Below are 21584 nucleotides of genomic sequence, written 5' to 3'. Positions count from 1 at the left end.
ACGTGACTGAAAAAGTCAATTTTCATTTGTTTTATCTTCCTATTTTAATGGTAAATCCGCAATTTGCACCTGGTACAATAAACTTGACCTCAAAGACCAAAATTATTTTCTTAGAAATTAAAAATAATAATTAAGTAAGTTCTCAATGTATTTTTTTAAATGTTTTTTTTAAATGTTGGATGCATTAATATCGGAAAAAATCATGGTTCAGTCATAAATGTTTGGACATATTTTCGATTCAGTCCTAAATATATTTACGTTCCCGGTTTCGTCCCAAATTTTTTCCAAAAATTTCCGTCAGTCCTAAATGTTTTTACGTTCCCGGTTTTTTCCCAAATATTTCTCAAAATTTCTCGGTTCAGTCCTAAATATTTTGAAGTTTCCAGTTTTGTCCCAAATATTTTTCATAAGTTCCCGGTTTGATCCTTCCTTTTACTCGTGGGTTAAAACTAACAGAATACATCACATGTCATTCACATGTTGTAAAAGACCCAAAACCCCATATTGAAATCACTGAATTTCGTTTCACTTGTTCCATAGTTTTGTTTCTCACTATGTTCACAATTCTCTGTTCCATGGTTGTCTTTCTGCCTCCTCCTACCCCACAAATGGCTATCACATGGACATGATCATCATTCAAGCATGGTTTGTCATAGATGTACACCATGGATGGTGGAAGGGCGGGACAAGCACAAACGATGGAATTCCCATCTTTTCGGAGTTTTCAAATGCCTCAAGCAGTCCTCTTAGCATTCTTGCCCACCGAGTACCGCACAATTAAACTCCAGACTTTAAGATCATCGTATTCTCGCAAGATCCCCGTGGCATCCTCGAGCTTCAGAGTTCCTTCATTTGACCAATCGATGACAGCATTTGTAACTCTCTCCGCACGAAGCCGAGCCTCTTCAAGCCTCTGATCCATTTCGTGTCTTTCCCTATCCAAATAATGGATTTCATCTCGCAGTCCTTGCATGTTGTCTACAAGGGCGATCCTGAGAAAAATGTGGCCCGGGGTGAAGTTAAAAATATAATTCTCTTTTATTAATAATATATATATATATATACATACATACATATAATATTAAAAAAGATACACATTCAAAAGAATTTTACACATATTTTCTAAAATTAAATGATTCAACAACCAATATTATTTAAAATTCACTCTTATTTCATTTTTAAAATAAATTCGTCATTTTTTCGATATTTTTTGATGAATATTTGTGCAAAAATGAAACTATTTAACTAAATTCATAAACAATGTAAAATAGTGCTAAATAATGAAGTCAAATACTAACAAAAAATATACACACATATATATATATATAGGAGAGAGATAATAAATTAAATCATTGTAATATAAATTAATAAAATAATGATGCAACAATCCATTAGTAAATGAACAAAAATGAAAAGTTTATTTCTTCCTTTTGTAAAATTACTAAATTTCATAACCTGCAATCTGAGTAATCAATATAGTTTAATTGAATAATAATTAAGAAAAACTTGACGGTATGTCTACGTATGATGCAACGGAGGTCTACGAGAAATTTTCGTGCATAGATTAAAATAGTTGGAGGGTCGCAAGAGGAAAGGAGATAGAAGTTGAACAGAGTTAGTGAACCATGAGAGTTTGTAGTGATTTAACTAATTTATTTGGATATTAATTTAAATACTGCTTTTTTAAAAATAATCGGGGGCCTGTCTCAAGGTGGGGCCCTGGGCGGTCGCCCGACCCGTCCTACCTTAGGGCCGCCCCTAGTTGTCTCCAAGGGACCACCAATAACCAACACGACGCTTGACAGAAGGCCAAAGGTCATTTATGACTAGGGATTTTTCGACTTCTTTGACAAAGAAACAAAACTATGGAAACAAGTGAAACGAAAGTCAGTAATTTCAATATAGGGTTTTGGGGCTTTTACAACATGTGAATGACATGTGATGTATTATGTTAGTTTTAACCCACGAGTAGACAGAAGGATCAAACCGAGAACTTTTTGAAAATATTTGGGACGAAATCGAGAACGTAAAAACATTTAGGACTGAATCGGAAAATTTTGGAAAATATTTGGAATGAAACCGAGAACGTAAAAACATTTAGGACTGAATCGGGAACATTTTGAAAACATTTGGGATGAAACCGAGAACGTAAAAATATTTAGGACTAAATCGAGAATGTGTCCAAACATTTAGGACTGAACCGGGATTTTGCCCTATTAATATCTGTTGAATAATCTAGGTTCCAATATTTGACTTAATCCAACAATAGTACTGAACAGGTGAAGAGAAGAAAAACACTAAACTGATGTTACAAAAACAGAGCTAAACCAATCATGTGGAAACATGAACTAAACTGATAGGCAGACCTACTAAACTGATTGATCACAGAGCGACTTACTCATCACATAAGTTTACCACCGCAACTAAAAGCGGATAAAGTTTTCCGTACAAAGCTGACAACGCAGAGATCCAGACACAGAGTCAGTGCACTATTAACATAGAATATTGTAGAAAAGACTAGACAACAACAAAATGATTCAAATTCAAATTAGATCTGTTAGAGAAGGCTTATAAATAGAGAGAACAAAGGCAGCATGAAGAAGTATCCAACTCCAAGAAGAACTTACAAACATATTAAAGTCATCAAGAGGTAAATTGAACACTTTCAGTTTACCCACATATATTCAGTTGAGGAGTTAAAATCTTACTTTAATTAATACTTCAAAGAGCTTAAGAACATAAGCACACACATCAAGCATATTAGATGAGCGTGGATCATTTGGTGCGAAGTGTTGAGTTGTACCAAGAGATATCAGTTGATGTGTTGCAAACTTCGTTGTATAAAAAAACAGTCGCAGGTTGTGTTCTTTTAGCTAGGATTTCTGGGATAGGCTATGTGTGTAAGTCCTAGTCTTCGATGGGCTATTACAAATTGCTTGTAATAGTCAAATTCTTCTAGTGCTATCCTTCCGAGGTGGAAGAAGCGGTGACGTAAGAGTATTTTCTCCGAACATCCAGAAACAAACTCTTGTGCACCTTACTTTCAGTCAATCACTTTCACCACCCACTAGATCATTTGATTATTAGTTCAGAATCTATTATTCGGCATCTTTTCGCACAATATTTTGTTTGCTGATTACTATCGACATCGAGAAAGAAAGAGCTCAGTTGACCAATCTCAATTGATCTCAACTTGTCGTAGGAAGAAGGGTAAACTGTTATAGTTACCAGACGAAATATCAGTTTAGCAGTATCTATCACCTTAACCGATCCCCAACAATATCTATGTATATATTTTATTTTATATTTTATAAATATTATATTACTGCAACTATCATATATAATGAAAAAATATTGTGAAAATGATATCATGTGATTGATATTTAAGTTATATTAAATTACAAATACATTAAAGTAAAAAAAAAAAAAAATCTTAGAGTAGAAGCAATGTATATATTATATATATGTATTTTTTGATGTAGAAGTCTATAAGATACTTTGAAAAAATAAATCTATAATGGATCAGTATTTTTTTTGACAAGTATAATAGATCAGTATTAAATGCATTGAAACTTATTTTTAAAAACCTCTTCCTTCTCCACGTTCAATCTCAATACTACTATCGACACCACACACATATTACTTGTGTAATGTAATTTTGTTAACTTGTGTGCTTAGCTAATTTTCTTTTCCTTTGGCCTTCTCTACCTCTCGTAATTGATATGCTTCTTTAAATGTAATGCTCGTAAATTCAAGCTTTTGTTTGATGCCATGTACTTATTTTTATTCTTAGTTCTTAGTCAATAAATCTAAAAATATTTATATCCACCATGAAAATTATCTCCATCATGAAAATTTAAAAAGTACCGTTGTTGTGCAGAAATTCAAAATTATATATATTTCTGTTTATTTATTACTTTGTGTGCTCATAACGTAAAAATTCCGTTGTATATAAATTCAAAATTATATATATTTTTCTGTTTATTTTTTTTATTTCTTTCCGACCAACTATATGGGGAGTGATGTAGTAAAAAATTGATACTACCTGATTAAAGAAAATATGGGTAACTTGTGGAGATCTGGATATAGCTTGATTAATACTCAAACTGTTTCAAAGACTGAACTTCGTGGGTTGTCACCTACATCACAAATCAAAGTGAGTGGCGTCGGGGGTTGCCCGACGAAAACACTCCGACGCTCAAGTCATAATTTTCCCAATAAAAGTTCTAGAGAACTAGAAGATGTGACTATAGAGTGCGTACCTTAATAATAAGAGGACTTGAGTTATTTATAGATTGTCGGAGAGTTTTATTGGCTTGAGCCTCTTATGGGCTTTTAGGAATTTATGGGCCTTGATAAAGTGTCCAAATAAATAATATGAGACCCAAATAGATTGAGTCATTGTGCTTGGACTGGGAAAAAATAAAATTGGGTCATAACCTATCATAAGTCCCCCACTCTTGGGCAGATCACGTCCTTCGAGCTGACCGAGAGGAGAAACTCTAGAAATAATGTTAAACTTAGATATTCTTATTACTCAATAGGGTGCGTCATTGTTATATGTGTATTGCCCTATGGATGAGATAAGATCTCTATGACAATCTCTCCAATTGCTAGTGGAGAATCTTCAAAGAAGTTTTATCCTGTTCAAACGAAATGGATGTAAGCATCACACGTGTTCCAACCAATTTTTTGCCAGTGGCTCTGGCGTCTAGTACTCGATCCAAAGCTAGGATCCACATGAGTCAAAATCTTGGTGTCTCGAACACGATCCTTCACTCATGTATGATCTTGCTGGAATCCCGTTAATCCAAGTATTTTAAAATCCTGCCGATGATGATAGTCTTCGGACAATCCAATTGCCACATCATCATCACATTTAAAGTCTCATCATCCCTACAAAGATCACAAAAAATCTTAGCAATATGTCTCAAAAATCTTATTTCAAGCTCTGATACCAATAAATTTAGAGACACGACCCGGATCTACTACTTATCAAAGATTTAAAGCTTAATTAAGCATGCAATTAAATGTAATCAGAGATATGTTACGGAAATCCAAATAAATACTGGATCGACAGAATACAACTGATTTAAACAAATTCAATAAATACAACAAAATCGAACAAACCTTAACAACAAAAATCCTACAGCTAATCTTGTTGTCTCTCTTACTGGTCACTGACTCCTCCGAGTCCCGGGGCGCACTGCCTGCACCTGCAACTGTCTCATCGAATGGGTTTCCAGAAAACAAAAAAACATTGGACGTGAGCTCTAAAGCTCAATACGCTAGTACGGGCAAAAATACAAACATGATGCATGCAAATGAATGTTTGGGTAACATACTTGAATCAAATCCTGCTCAGTCTAGGCGCCATGATATGTAGCACGCTGGATCGTTGCATCAGGAGATGGCTCCTATACCATATAACAGTGAACATATCTAGAACCAAAACCATGATATCCATCCACACATGCAATGGGGCGGATTGGGTAAGCCAATAATGCCGGTTGAATCAAAATGTATGAACGTGTAGCATAACAAAATCATGCAATAGTGGCACATAAATACAACATATAAGCATGCATACTCGCTGATAATCTCAGTCAGTACTTACGTACCTTACTAAGACAGTCCTAGAATTCCCACTCTATGTTCCAAGCCTATAATCTTTACAATGAAAAGTACTCATGCATCATTAAATATGCCCTAAAAGCCTTAACTAAGCTATTGCATACTCCTAATTATTTTTAGGAATCCAAAGTTATACCCGCGTCCGTCGTTAGCCTGCTGATGACGATAGCCCAAAACTTGGACACAGCTCCGCTACTATCCTCGTATCGCTCCGCCACTCGTGGCCCCTCAGTAGGACGTCTATAAACCCCTAATTATAGGTTATAATTGGAGAGAGGAAAGAAAATGGTGCACTCAAATCTGAGCCTCCACATCCCTATTTATAAAACATGTTCAGACGGTCCGATCTTACCTTTGGATCGTCCGATCTTTGCATGCTTGACAAGTGTCACTTTCAGTACTTAGGACCGTCTTAAGAGGCACTTCGGATCGTCCGATCTCGATATTACATCATCCGTGACGTCATTCTCTCGGATACTTGTATTGGCTACTGTTCGGACCGTCCGAACCTTTACTTTGGAGGGTCCGAAGCCTACTTTCAGCCAATTAAATTATTTTCCTTATCTATCTTATCCGATGGCAATCGGACCGTCCGATCTCTCTTCAAATCGACCGAACCCTGCCCTTTTGAATCGGTTTAGGGCCTCCGAACTCCACCCATTCGGACCATCCGATCTTATAGTTCGGATGGTCCGACGCCTCCGAGAGTTTGGAATCTCTCGGCCATTTTCAAGAGTTTTGGATCTATTTTTTCACTCCTTAGACCCATTTTGAAAATCTCTTAATCATATTTTACTTAATCTATCATGATCATGTGCTTAATTATCACTTGATCGTTAATTTTGGATACGTGTTACAACAATATATGTTGTGTAATACTCACCATCAATTTTTATTTTATTTTTTGCCATTTTAGAAAATTCAAGTAGATTTTTTTTTTTTATTTAAAAAAAGCCCATTCACTTTTAACATATATATATATATATATATATATAAAACTTCTATGAAACGACCCTAGGTCAATTTTTTTAGACGTATATTTTATTAGACTCGATTCAAAAAAAATATTATTTTTATGTCAAAAATATCATTTTTCATTATATATAAAAGCCGGATCGAATTGTCTCTCACAAAAACCTGCTTATTTTTGTAAGAGAGAATATTTTTTTGGTCCAATAAGTTATCCATTTTTTTGGTCTTGGTCTATTAACTTTTCAAAGTTTGGTTTTGATGCTCTAACTTTTAATTTTAAGTGATTTTGGTCAAATTGATACGTGTCTAGCTTTTTTTGGTCCAATAAGTTATCTATTTTTCGGTTTAGGTCTATTAAATTTTCAAAGTTTGGTTTTGGTACACTAAATTTTAATTTTCATTGATTTTGGTCCAATTACTGACTTGACGGCTGGACACGTCAGCATTTTCGGTCACATCATCATTTTTCGATGTCACGTCAATATTTTCCGGTGTTACATCAACAGTTAGACCAAAATACCCGAAAACTAAAAATTAATGTACCAAAATCAAAATTTAAAAAGTTAATGGACGAAAACAAAAAATAGACAAGTTTTTTTCCAACCCGATTTTGACACCTCTAAATAACATTATCAAACTTCATTTAAAAAAAAATCTCTTAAATATGTTTGAATGCATCTGAAAGTGTCATTTATTTTTTAAAAGTATTTAACCAAGATTATTTTGTTAGTTGTCCCGTACTTTTATGATAAAATGCTGGTGGATTATAATTTTGTTTCCAAAATTCCTTATTTTCATTTAATTTCTCAACTGTTGAAAAATCATTAAAAATATTTTAAAATCTCAAGTAAGTTAACAGTGCAAGTCAAAAATACTAGTTATAATGCAATTGTTCTACTGTGAGGAAAATTCCATTACGATGTGACTCAATATTAATAATTGAAATTCCACGTGATAGGACTGCATGTATATTCAATCAAATATTAGACCCAATTGATTAATGATATCATTCACATATCCAAGAATTAGTGTTCAACGTCGGCCTTTTTGTCCATTCACTAACAAGAAAAAGAAGAGTCTACAAGTCCAACCGAAATCAGCCTTTCCAATGAAAAAACGGCAACTTTTTCTTCAAGATTTTGTCGCAACTCGAAAAACAAAAAGTCCACTCTCCCCAAGAATCACAGAAACCCATTAAATGATCCATTTCCCCCTTTATCTTCAAACATATAATTAAAATATCAAATCTACGATTTTTTAAAAGTTCAAACTAAAGTATTCTTCGAAAACAAATAACACAGAAACTTTTGTTTGATTCTTCGAACTCGTACCCGAATGCAGTTCATTTGAAGAAGAAAGGTGTTTGTGTTTCGGGTTTTTGCTCAACAAGAAGATGGGTAGTCATGTGCCAAGAACAGGGATTCGTTGTCTGATTTCGGTGCTGATTGCTGCGGTGCTGAATGGTGCGGTGCCGTGCAATGGAGGCGATACGAGCAGTTTCGTTAGAAAAGTTGAGAAAAGCGGCGATATGCCGCTGGATAGCGATGTATTCGCCGTGCCTCCTGGCTATAATGCGCCTCAGCAGGTTTCTGCGCACCCTCCTCCGCTTTTTTTCTTGTTCTGCCTTCCCTCTTTATCTGGTTTTTAGTGTGTGCCCATTCATTATTTTTATTATGTTTCTTTTGCATCCAAGAATTTTGTAGGAAAAAGATTGCTGTAAACCTTTTATTTTATTAGTTATTACTGCGTCACGAAGAAAAGTCTTGATTTTTACTCATATTTTAAGACTTTGGTGGTGTTGCTTTGTAATAATATATATTAAGCATTCCCAGCTTGTTAATCTTTACTATCACAAAATAAATTACAATATTAAAAATCCTCCACTGCTTGATCTTGAATTTCTTAAGTATTTTTTGTTCAGAAAAAACTGAGAAATACTTTTTTACAAGATGTCTCCAATTTCACAAAATTTTAAAATTTTGTCAAGGGTAAAAACTTAATTAATTTATGAAAATTCATGCAAAGTGGACAAGTTTTCATGTCACAATTGCTTGATACTGGTATAGAGGTATTGAATCCACCCTCGGACTTTTCGAAGCAGCTCGGATATTTAATCAAACGTGTGTATGACTTTATATTGTTATTATTATCAGGTGCATTTAACACAAGGAGATCATGAAGGAAAGGCAGTGATTATATCTTGGGTTACGGTGGATGAATCTGGTTCGAACACTGTTCATTATTGGGCTGAAAACAGTAAGCATAAGAAAAAAGCAAAGGGGGTTGTAACAAGTTACAAGTTCTATAATTATACTTCAGGATACATCCATCATTGCGTAGTTAAGAATTTGAAGGTGAATTTTTTAAAATTGTTTTGTATTCTCATGAGCAATGTTCCTTTTCTTTTAACTAAAATAATGTTCATATATGTTCTCTAATAGATATTTCAGCTTTGAAATTGTGGCAGAATTTGACATGAATATTTTTCTTTCGATGGTTTTATGGCAGCATAACACCAAATATTACTATGTGGTTGGTATTGGGCATACAACACGAATGTTCTGGTTCACGACTCCTCCCATAGTTGGCCCTGATGTTCCTTACACTTTTGGTCTGATAGGTATTGATGTTTTTTTAAGTCTTGTTTGCATACAATACTCTGTACTTTGTTAGTTCATTCAACCATTTACCTTTTTGATCTTGAATTAATTTTTGTAAAGAGAATCTTGAAATGCTCAATTAAGATTGTTGGCCAATTGAAGTGGCATTTGTTTGGCATCACGTTGAATGGAAAAGTGATGCACATTGTTTAATAACCATTGTGATCAACAATTACTCATACTATCCTATATGATTGAATATGTAAAATTCCAATCGATCGTTAAGCTTAAGCTTAAGCGATTGTACCACTTGCTATAACTTTTAACACAGTGGTAGTTACTTGTCTCTATGATTACACTACCTACAATCACTTACCCTAGTTAACAGTCATTGTAATGGGGAAAACTCTAGATGTGATGAAAATGCAAGTTTGAAAGTTGAAAAGACCAGTGTTTTGGTGGTTGATTAAATGTTGATTTTAATGCACACAACTCAAATATATCAATTGAGTGTTGTGTTTGTTGTAGGTGACCTTGGCCAGACTTATGACTCCAACTCGACACTTACTCATTATGAGCAAGATCCAGCTAAGGGACAAACCGTGTTGTTTGTTGGAGACCTCTCTTATGCAGATACCTATCCTTATCATGACAACGTGAGATGGGATACATGGGGAAGATTTGTCGAAAGAAGTGTTGCCTATCAACCTTGGATTTGGACGGCCGGAAATCATGAGATTGACTTTGATCCAGAAATTGTGAGTACCACTAAAAATTTAGAATTGGTTGTTTGATGAATGATATGAACTCCTTTAGATGACTACTTGTTTTTGTGCTTCAAGACTCATCTTCTGCATTCATTTTCGGTGTGTGTATGTGTGGAGAGCATGAGATAAATATTGAAGTGGGTTTGGTACCAAATTTGTTTGATTTCCATTGTAAAATTGATGCAAGGCGGTGGTTTTTTGTTGCAGGGTGAAACAGAACCTTTCAAGCCTTATACTCATCGTTACCATGTTCCTCACAAAGCATCATATAGTACATCTCCATTTTGGTACTCTATCAAGAGAGCTTCAGCACATATCATAGTTTTGTCATCATATTCAGCATATGGTAAGGAATTGTCATTCGGAAACCCAACGATGATGATGCTAGGCAGTTTCCCCCATCAAAATTTTTTGGGTTCAGCCTAGCTCATCATCATTAAATATCATTCTATCTCTCCATGACGGCCATTTGCTTACCCGATTAGATCAAAAAAACATTTAGAATTGTGTAAAATATACTATTTCTTTTTTTTTTTTAGGCAAATACACTCCTCAAAACATGTGGCTCGAGGCCGAGCTACCAAAAGTTAACAGAAGTGAAACACCGTGGCTGATTGTTCTCATGCACTCTCCATGGTACAACAGCTACAGCTATCACTTTATGGAAGGAGAAACGATGAGAGTTATGTATGAACCATGGTTTGTTCAATACAAAGTTGATGTCGTTTTCGCGGGTCATGTTCATGCATATGAACGCTCTGTATGTACACTCACTCTACCTTTTTCTTGCTCTATTTACAAATATTGATGGTGCTCCTCGAGTCCGCCTAGTTTTGAGTTCTACAATATGCCATATATACAGAATCTTATAATTCGTTTCCTGATTTTATAAGATTTGGAAGTATTTCCAGCAGAATAAGATTGTTTGTTACATGAGCTCTATCTATCATATTTTGCCTTGTTTACATGACAGGAACGTGTGTCGAATATTGCATACGACATTGTGAATGGTTTATGTACCCCAGTGAGTGACCAGTCTGCCCCTGTATACATAACCATTGGTGATGGAGGGAATATTGAAGGTTTAGCCAATAAGTAAGAAAACTATATCGATACGTACACCTCTCAGATTCAATCATGTATGATTTACAGATGATATATTTTTCATTCTATTTTCAGAATGACTGAACCACAGCCCAAGTACTCGGCGTATAGAGAAGCAAGCTTCGGCCACGCTATCTTTGATATAAAGAACAGAACCCATGCTCATTTCAGCTGGCATCGGAATCAGGATGGATATGCAGTAGAAGCGGACGCCATGTGGTTTTACAACAGGTTCTGGCGTAGGATTGATGATTCTACGAGCACCATGAAATCTTGATCGTTTTTGGTTTTATGTAACATTTGATTGATGGAAACCTGTCGTGCATTTAAACTTCTCAGCGATGAGAATTACGTGATGGTTTATCTACAAGGCAAAAAAAGGAGTTTAGAGTAATAAGTAGAAATAAAAGTTTCTAATTCGTATGTATTCCCACATCGACAGCTGATTCAATTTCTGTTTATGTTATATGGAACAGGTTTTCGTCCACGTATCGGCTTGTCATGTATTATTGTGTTTCAAATTGGTGTCGATCTACCATACAAATAGTGATATTGGTTTAATCTAGTTTTGATATCAATTTAAATATAATATATATATATGTGTTAAGTTTTTATATATCTAATATTTATTTTTTTATTATAAACTAGTATTTATAATTAACGATAAATATTAGCAAGTGTGAAAATTTGAACAAATAAATAAAATACAAATTAGCTAATAGATTATATATTGTACAATTAGAAAACAAATTCTTCCCACAAAGTACATGGTAACTTATTGTTTCTAACAAAAAAATAAATATGGATGAAATAATAATTTACCACAAATAAAATGAGAAAGTTGAGAAAAATAGAATTTACACTAATTTTTCAATGACAAAGTTAATAAGTTTCATAGCACGACATTAATTTTTCTATTTTGGAGGAAATCTCTTGATATCATTTTGTCAATGATATCTATAAAAAAAATTAAAATGATAGAAAATGTGTTAGATTAATAAAACATAATTAAAAAAAATTACATTTAATAAAAAAACTAATAAGTAAAAAAAAAGATATAAATGTGATATATTCATGAAGCAAGAAGAAAAAAAATAAACGTAGCAAAAAGTTTTGTTTAATCGAAGGAATCCATATTTTTCAAATCTCTAAAGCTCTTGAATTCATCGAAAATCTTGCATACATTTATTTTAGTTATAAATTTAATTGTATATTTCAGTCTATTTTGTATCACAATTATGTTTTAATAGCAAAAAGATAACCTTTTTTAAGGATTCGTTTCACTTTCTCTATAAAACAATATTTTATTGTTGCATGTATGCATGAACCCTGTAAAATAGAAAAAAAAATATATAAATTATACTCAAATTTATTGATAGATAAATATCAATAAAAAAATATATATATACACCTCAGCATCATGAAATATGTATTACAACTTGAAATCTACCTTGTTTTCATACGAATATAGATTGTAACAACAGAACAATCGTAGCTTAAGCAAATAGTGCAAAATTAAAGTGTCTACTTCAAGGACAACTCTAATTAAAATAAATGAGTCATTTGTGTATTTTGATTGAATTCTTATATTATGATTTTGTATTTAAACACTATTTATATATTCAGTGTGTGTTCAAATCAAAATACTAATTTTTTTGTATATATAGTAGACTTTTCAAATTTCTATCAGTAAAAACGAAATTTATGATATGATATAAACATAAAAATTCTTGAACATTTCACAATATATGGTAAAATATCAAATTTTGATTGGGTAGATTGTTATATATATATATATACACACTCACACACACACACATCATTTATGGAAATTTTTCATACGTATTATAAATATATCAAAATTTGAACGGTAGAAAGTTTTTAGGCGTATTTTTTTACATAAAAAATGTGTATACTATTAATATTTATCTCTTTTTTTATGACGTAAGTATATTTTGAAGTTAATTAGACTTTCTAAATTATGTAAACGAAATAACAAATTTTTAATTGAAAATATATATATTTTTATTTATTTACACAAAAACTCCTGTGAGACGGTTTCACAGATCAATTTTGTGAAACGAATCTTCTGTTTGAATTATCATAAAAATTATTATTTTTTATGGAAAAAATATTACTTTTTATTGTAATATGGGTATGTATGATTGACCCTTCTCACGAATAAAGATCAGTGAATCGTCTCCCAATAGACCTACTAATTTATTTATAGTAATTTTTTGTATATATGGAAAATCCACCAAAATTTGAGTCGGTAGATTGTTATATCATTCACATAACATTTTGCATATATGGTAAATGTACAAAGTTTGAATTGAAACAAACTTTCAGGCATTTATTGATCCAAAAAAAATGTATATAGAGTTAATATTAATCAATTTTCCTTTTATAACATAATTATTTTAAAAAAAATTCCAATATCTAAATTATGTCAACGACAAAGAAAACTTTGAATTGAAAATTAATATATTATTATATTTACAGTATTAATTGTTATCTATTTTTTATTATTAAATTTTTGACAAATCAAATTTCTCTTAAGCGAGTAAATTTGAACCAATTATTTTTATATATATACATGAAAATATGAATCAATCTAAACGAAGCAAACATAAAATGAATTTATGTGCTTTAATTATATACATAGAATAAAAAATTGGTATGTTAACATATATATATATATATATATATATATATATATATATATATATATATATATAGAGTTTATGGAAATTTTTGCATATATATCAAATTTCAAAATTTTACCAAAAATTGTCACATTATCATATATATCATTTATGGAAATTTTTACATATATATGGATTAAAAATTTAAATTTAGTGATAACATCCGATCAAATTTCAAAATTTGAACATCATCGTATATAACAATATGAAAATTTTCACTTATATATAGAAAAAATTAACTAAAGTTAAAAAAATAGTGATAATATAAAATCTAATTTTGAACCGAACATTGGTACATTATCATATAGTGTATTGAAATTTTCACATATATAGGAACATAAAATATTTAAATAAAATTAAAAATTAGTGATAACGCCTAATTAAATTTCAAATTTTGAACTGAAAATTAATACGTTATCATGTATAGCATTTATGGAAATTTTCACAAATATATGAACACGAAAAATTAACTGAAATTAAAAATGGTGATAACACAATATCAAATTTTTAAAAAAAAAAATTGAATTGGATATCGATATATCATCATATATAGCATTTATGAAAATTTTCACACATATATGGACAGCAAAATTAATAAAATTTAAAAATAGTTCTAACATCCTATTAAATTTCAAAATTTGAACCGAAAATTGATACATTATCATATATTGTATTATGAAAATTTTCGCTATGAACATAAAAAAAATTAACTGAAATTTGAGACATTATTATATATTTATATCTGGAGACACAAAAATTAATTTAAAATATTTAAATATAACATTTTATCAAATTTTGAATCGAAAAATGGTATATTATAATGTATAGTATTTATGGATATTTTTACACTCAAAACAACTAATTGAAATTTAAAATAATGATAATATCCAATTAAATTTCAAATTTTGGATTCATCCTCATCCTCATTATATATATACATTAATTAAAATGATTTTTCTTTTTTTTCCCTCATTATTTCACATTATTTCCTCCATTTTCCCGCCCTCTTATGTTTTTTTTCATGTTTTGGTGCACGGACCCTCCACGTACACTGTTTAAATGGCATTAAAATAGCTTTCATTGTGAATTCTTTTTTTGTCCCTTATTATTTCACATTATTTTCTCCATTTTTCTGTCCTCTTATGCCTCCCTTCATGTTTTGGTGCACGGACCCTCCACAAACACTCTTTAAATGACATTAAATTTTTATGTATTAACCCTCCGCATACCTCAAAAAATGGCTTTTCATGGATCTACTTCAAAGCATCTCATTAGTGGTAGGCTGTGAGGAGTTGATTCTTCAATATAACCAGATTTATTTTTCTCTTCATCATGTTTAATTGCAAGTATAATAATTGATATATTAATTATTAGTTGTCATTGCTAATTAGTGGTTAGTCCGTTGGATTTCTTTGTATGCATATCCACTTTTGTCGCATCCTCATCTTAATGTCCATTTTGTTCATGTGTCAATATTAAAGATTATTATTAATTATTATTAATATAATCTAATCTAATATCTAATCTAATCTAATCTAATATATATCAAAAAAGGGGGACTTGAATTGTTTAGTGTTCATTTTATCCTTGTGTCAATATTAAATATTATTAATTATTAAAAATTAAAGGGAGTGAGTTAAATTGTCTTCCTCATAATTTATTATTGTGTACTTGTGTTAGATAATTTTGTGTTGAATTGTGTAGTGATCATTTTTCTCTTGTGTTAATATTAAATATTATTAATTATTAAATATTAAAGAGAGCGAGTTAAATTGTCTTTCTTTTAATTTATTTTTGTGTTAGATAATTTTGTTACATAAATATTTGTGGTTACATAATTTTTTTGTTCATCCAATTTTTTTATGGCTTGTCATTGTTCAATTAAAATTAAAATTAAAAATCTAATATATTTGTCTTCATCTTAATTTATTGTTGTGTTAGACAATTTTGTTACATAAATTTTTGTGGTTAAATAATTTTTTTGTTCATCCAATTTTTTATGGCTTGTCACTGTTCAATTAAAATTAATAATATATGTTAAAAAAGGGGAGTTGAATTGTAGTGTCCATTTTTCCTTTGTGTCAACATATTGAAAATTATTAATTATTATTACTTATTAGAGATTAAAGAGAGTGTTGGGGATAGGTAGTTGTTGGAACACGTATTCTTTGATCACACGGATGTGATACCCGAAGCAGCGGAAGTTTAAAAATTTTATTTTTTGATATGGAACGATTCCATATCGTGGGTATCAAATCCTAACGATTAAAATTGTTGCAAGTAAAATAATAAACACAGTTAAATATTTTACCTATTCAAGCAAAGGCTTAATTATGGACTCCAACAGAATTTAATCTGCTCTTCTTGTAAATCTCGGGAACCGATGACTATCACGATCAACCTCCGGAATTAAGTCCATGAATAGAAAACTAAAACCCTCTGATTGATTGCACTAGAAATCAATCAGATGTTTATCGAAGAGAATAAACAGATTTGATCTGTCAATTCATAATGTAATTTTTCAGAAAAATTACAGACTGAATTATCTCAAAAAAGAGCAGAGAATTTACGAAAATTCCTCTTGAAAATATATGTGTGTAATTAGAAAATTGCAAGACTGAAAGCATATGATTTTTGAACACTACACATGTATTTATAGATAATTTCTAGACTAGATTAAGTTATAATTGTATTAGGACTCTAACTGCTTAGGGCCCACAATCCATAACTTAAGCCCAACAAGCCAAGCCTGTTATTATAGAAATTAATATAAAATTCATCGTGAATCCGATCGATAAACTGATTTTACCAATGTGCACAGAAACCATTTCTGCATCTTTTGAAGTCAAGATAATTTTTCTGAATCCGAATTCAGTGATTTCCAAAAATGCCCATCCCTATGTCATTTTAGAAAATTCCACTCCTTTTATTTAAGAAGTCCAACTTCTTTTTCATTAAATTTAACTCTTTAAATTTAATTATCTCAACGGGGTTTAGTAATCCATTACTTGTGTGACCCTCAATGGTTAAGGGATACAGCTAGCCGTGGGCTCACAACTCCTTGTGACTCGGAACAACAATTTCCGACTTGCCTAACGAATCATGGTAAGAGCGTCTAGCAACATCGCCCCATGATTCCCTAGGTATCACTGATAGTGCCTGCAATAACCAGTAGATTTTGGTTAGCGTACAGTACGGTCCCTTCATCCATATATCCCGATCGAATCAACAACCATTGGTGCATCGAGAGTCGTTCGAGATTCGATAACTATGCATTACATCTTGGAGATCAAATAGTGACATCGCATGTGTTACTAGAAAAACCGAGTAACCTAAAACACATCATGTACTCTGGCCAGATATTCGTCACACTAATATCTCCTCAGATCGCATAGGATATCCACACTCGCAAGTATGTGATGAATCCTTAACAACAAAGCATCGACTCCTATATGTGTCGTAACTGTACCCAATATCGACACCTGATGACCCCAATAGAGTCGGTAAACGAGTCAAAGTACAGTACTAGCATATAGAGTTTCAATGATGTTTCAAGTAGTAAGGACTAATGGTGTACAACCAAAACCGCGGACTTTATCCACTCGATAAGTGATAACCACTTGAAAAATTCGAATAGAGTAGTTCGATCATTCATCATACGAATATCCATTTGCATGCTTTGAACATCTCCATGTCCATTACCAATGAAACATGGTACTTGGCATCACAAATGCTAGTCTCAATCTCGAGCGATCCTTATCCTTATTAGCGGACGGCTCAATTGACTAGGAACTGTTTAAATATACAGTGACTATAAGATGTGTTTCATAATAGTGATCTCTCTTTATTCACTATCTCATCTTACTTACACTATAGTATATTCAAGGTCTTTATCAAAACAACAATAGTATATCACAATATAAAAATATGAAGAAAGACAAAGAAAATGTCATTAATGAATGTAAATTATATTAAACAAATATTGTTTATACATAGAGTCATAAAAGCCCTAAGCCACAAGTTGGCTAATCGGGCACCCACTCTTTCAATCTCCCACTTGCCTTAAAGCCAACTAGTCATACTACGTAATCCCATTGCTTCGCGATGTTTGTCAAACAATGGTCCTAGCAAGGGCTTAGTAAGTGGATCAGCGATATTGTCTGTAGAGGCCACTCTCTCGACAGTGATGTCTCCTCTTTCCACAATCTCCCGGATGATGTGGTATTTCCTCAGTACGTGTTTGGATCTTTGATGAGACCTTGGTTCCTTTGCCTGAGCAACGGAACCAGTGTTGTTGCAGTACACCGAAACTGAACCAACAGCTTCAGGAATTACGCCCAACTCTTGGACGAAATTCCTCATCCAAACGGCCTCTTTAGCAGCAGCTGATGCTGCAATGTATTCTGCCTCAGTGGTGGAATCCGTTGTGGTATCCTGCTTGGAACTCTTCCAAGAGACAGCACCACCATTGAGCATGAATACAAATCCAGAGGTTGACTTCGAGTCATCCACGTCGCTTTGGAAGCTAGAGTCGGTATAGCCTTCCAATTTCAATTCTCTTCCTCCATAAACCATGAATATATTCTTAGTCCTTCTCAAGTACTTAAGAATATCCTTCACGGCTTTCCAATGCATTTGACCGGGGTTGGCCTGATATCTGTTCGTGACACTCAGAGCAAAGGCTACATCCGGTCTGGTAGATATCATCCCATACATAATACTACCTATGGCTGACGCATATGGTATGTGTGTCATTTTCTCTATCTCTTCATCAGTCTTGGGACACATAGACCTGGATAGAGAAACTTCATGACACATAGGTAGATGTCCTCTCTTGGACTCATCCATAGAAAACCTTTTCAATATGGTGTCGATGTAGGTTGCTTGAGTGAGTCCTATCATTCTCTTAGATCTATCTCTATAGATCTGTATCCCTAGAATATAGGAGGCCTCACCCAAATTCTTCATCGAGAATCTACCTGATAATCATATCTTTGTTGACTGCAACATCCCTACGTCATTCCCAATGAGTAGGATGTCATCAACATAAAGCACTAAGAACGTCACCGCATCCTTAACTACTTTCTTTTACACGCACGGTTCCTCCGGGTTTTTGATGAAACCAAAGTCCTTTATTGTTTCATCAAATTTTTGGTTCCAATTTCTTGATGCTTGTTTGAGACCATAAATTGATCTCTGAAGCTTGCATACCTTATGCTCGCTTCCCATGGATGTGAATCCCTCGGGCTGCATCATATAGATTTCTTCCTTAATGTTTCCATTAAGAAATGCAGTCTTCATATCCATTTGTCATATCTCATAGTCATACCATGCTGCTATGACAATAAGGATTCTTATGGACTTGAACATTGCGACTGGTGAAAAGGTTTCTTCATAGTCAACTCCTTGTCTTTGAGTATAACCTTTTGCTACCAATCGTACCTTGTAGGTTAGTACCTTGCCATCAGGCCCAAGTTTTCTCTTGTAGATTCATTTACATCCTATTGGAACAATTCCATCGGGAGGATCTACTAAAGACCAAACTTGGTTTATATGCATCGAGTCTATTTCCGACTGCATAGCATCAAGCCATAAATCCGAATCCGCATCAGAAATTGCTTCCTTGAAGTTTTTTGGATCACATCCAATGTCGGGTTCACTTTGATCCCCTTCAAGAAGAAGGCCATATCGAATAGGAGGTCTAGAAGTTCTCTCGGATCTCCTAGATGTAGGCGTGTCCACTGAAGGTTCTTGAGATGTGGGATCGTTATTTTGTATCTCAGGTTCTTTTCGAATTTCTTCGAGTTCCATCATCTTGCCTTTCTTATCTAATAAAAACTCCTTCTCCATGAAGGTGGCATTCCTCGAAACAAACACTTTTGTTTCAGTAGGATAATAGAAATAATATCCGATTGAATTCTTCGGATATCCTACAAAATAACATAAGGTGGATCGACTATCCAACTTATCTCTCACTGTCTGCTTCACGTAAGCAGGACATCCCCAAATCCTCAAGTACGAATACTTAGGAGCTTTGCCATTCCATAACTCGTATGGACTTTTATCTACTGCTTTAGTGTGAACATTGTTCAACAACAATACCGTCGTTTCAAGCGCATAGCCCCAAAATAAAGGTGGGAGCTCAGTGAAGCTCATCATAGATCGAACCATGTCCAACAAAGTTCGATTGCGACGCTCCGATACACCATTCAGCTGAGGTGTCATAGGAGGAGTCCACTGAGAGAGAATCTCATTCTCTTTTAGATAGTTCAAAAACTCGGTACTTAAGTATTCTCCACCTCGATCCGATCGAAGTGCTTTAATACTTCTACCTTGTTTATTTTTTACTTCAGCCTTGAATTCTTTGAACTTTTCAAATGATTCAGACTTATATTTCATTAAATATAAATACTCATACCTAGAATAATCATCAGTAAAGGTAATGAAGTAGGTGTGACCAAATTTAGTACCGATACTAAATGGTCCGCAAACATCTGTATGGATCAAATCCAACAGATTTTGACTACGCTCAGGCTTCCCTTTGAAAAGAGATTTAGTCATTTTTCCTTTTAGGCAGGACTCACAAGTAGGTAGAGAGTTAATATCAGACATATCAAACATGCCCTCTCCCACTAGCTTGTTCATCCTCCTTGAGGAAATATGACCTAGCCTAGCATGCCAAAGGTTTGTCGGGTTTTGACTATCGTTTTTTCTTTTATTTGTTGTTACCGGTTTATCAACATAATTAATTGGAACGTCTTTTAATTTTAAGTTATATAGATCATTTTCAAGTTGTCCATTTCCAATCAAACATTCATTCTTGTAAATATTGCAAATCTCATTTACAAAATTACAAGAAAAACCATCTCTATCAAGCATAGAAACAGAAATAATGTTTTTAACTAAATCTGGCACAAATAAAATATCTCTCAAAAATAACTTAAAATTATTCTGCAAAACTAAATAAACGTCTCCCACTGCTTTGGCTTCAACTCTGGAACCATTTTCGAGCCTCAGCTGGGTCTCACCCATCCTAAGCTTACGACTTCTTGTCATCACCTGCAAATCATTGCAAATGTGAGATCCATATCCGGTATCCAATACCCAAGAAGTAGTATTAAGTGAAACATTTATTTCAATGTAAAACATACCCTTTGCAGTTCGCAACTGCTCGAGGTATTCCTTGCCGTTACATTTCCAATGACCGGGTTTTTTGCAGTGATGGCAAACTTATTTAGACTTGTCCATCTTTGCATGTAACATTTGGCCTTGAGATCATGGTCCTACCATTTCTCTAGTTCGACCAACCTTTCCGAAGTTACATCAGTCGGGGCTGTTTTCGGAGGAGCCTTTTCTAACACTTAGAAAATCTTTTCCGAGCTCAGGACAATCTTAACTTATGAAACCATTCTTTATAGTTTGCGCCAGAAAGTTAGTTTCATTCGAGAATTGAAACATGTGGATTACGAAGATTCATCATAATAATATACTGAGATGAAACAGACAATAATCGATGATTTCTTAATTAATTTACTAAGACATAAAATATGGCGAGATTTAATTTTATGAATTTCACTCCCACTATTTTAACGATTTCACTACCCTCTAGTGAAAACGGGAAACTTGTTTCCTTAGTGGGAACATGGAGTCCAATTGACAAACTATAGTCCCGAATAATATCAGCCAACCATAATTTTCAAAAGGTAGAGCTCAATTGCTTCCAAAGCAACCCCCATGTTTTTACCTCATGTTCAATAAGGGCCCAATAATATGACGCCGTTTAATGTGACATGTCAAGATGA

General features: G+C 33.1%; 1 protein-coding gene across 1 annotated transcript; it reads left to right on the top strand.

Moving 5' to 3' along the window:
• Positions 1-7687: 7687 nt before the first annotated feature.
• Positions 7688-11558, top strand: LOC140863117 (purple acid phosphatase 2-like). Its single transcript, XM_073266288.1, has 8 exons — positions 7688-8191; positions 8760-8960; positions 9115-9226; positions 9735-9964; positions 10181-10319; positions 10513-10733; positions 10947-11068; positions 11153-11558. The coding sequence occupies exons 1-8, from the start codon at positions 8000-8002 to the stop codon at positions 11352-11354; spliced, it is 1419 nt and encodes a 472-aa protein (XP_073122389.1). The 5' UTR covers positions 7688-7999; the 3' UTR covers positions 11355-11558.
• Positions 11559-21584: the final 10026 nt, after the last annotated feature.

This window comes from Henckelia pumila, chromosome 4 (assembly GCF_033568475.1).
Source record: "Henckelia pumila isolate YLH828 chromosome 4, ASM3356847v2, whole genome shotgun sequence".
NCBI classification, from domain to species: Eukaryota; Viridiplantae; Streptophyta; class Magnoliopsida; order Lamiales; family Gesneriaceae; genus Henckelia; species Henckelia pumila.
This window is presented reverse-complemented; position numbering and strand designations above follow the sequence as displayed.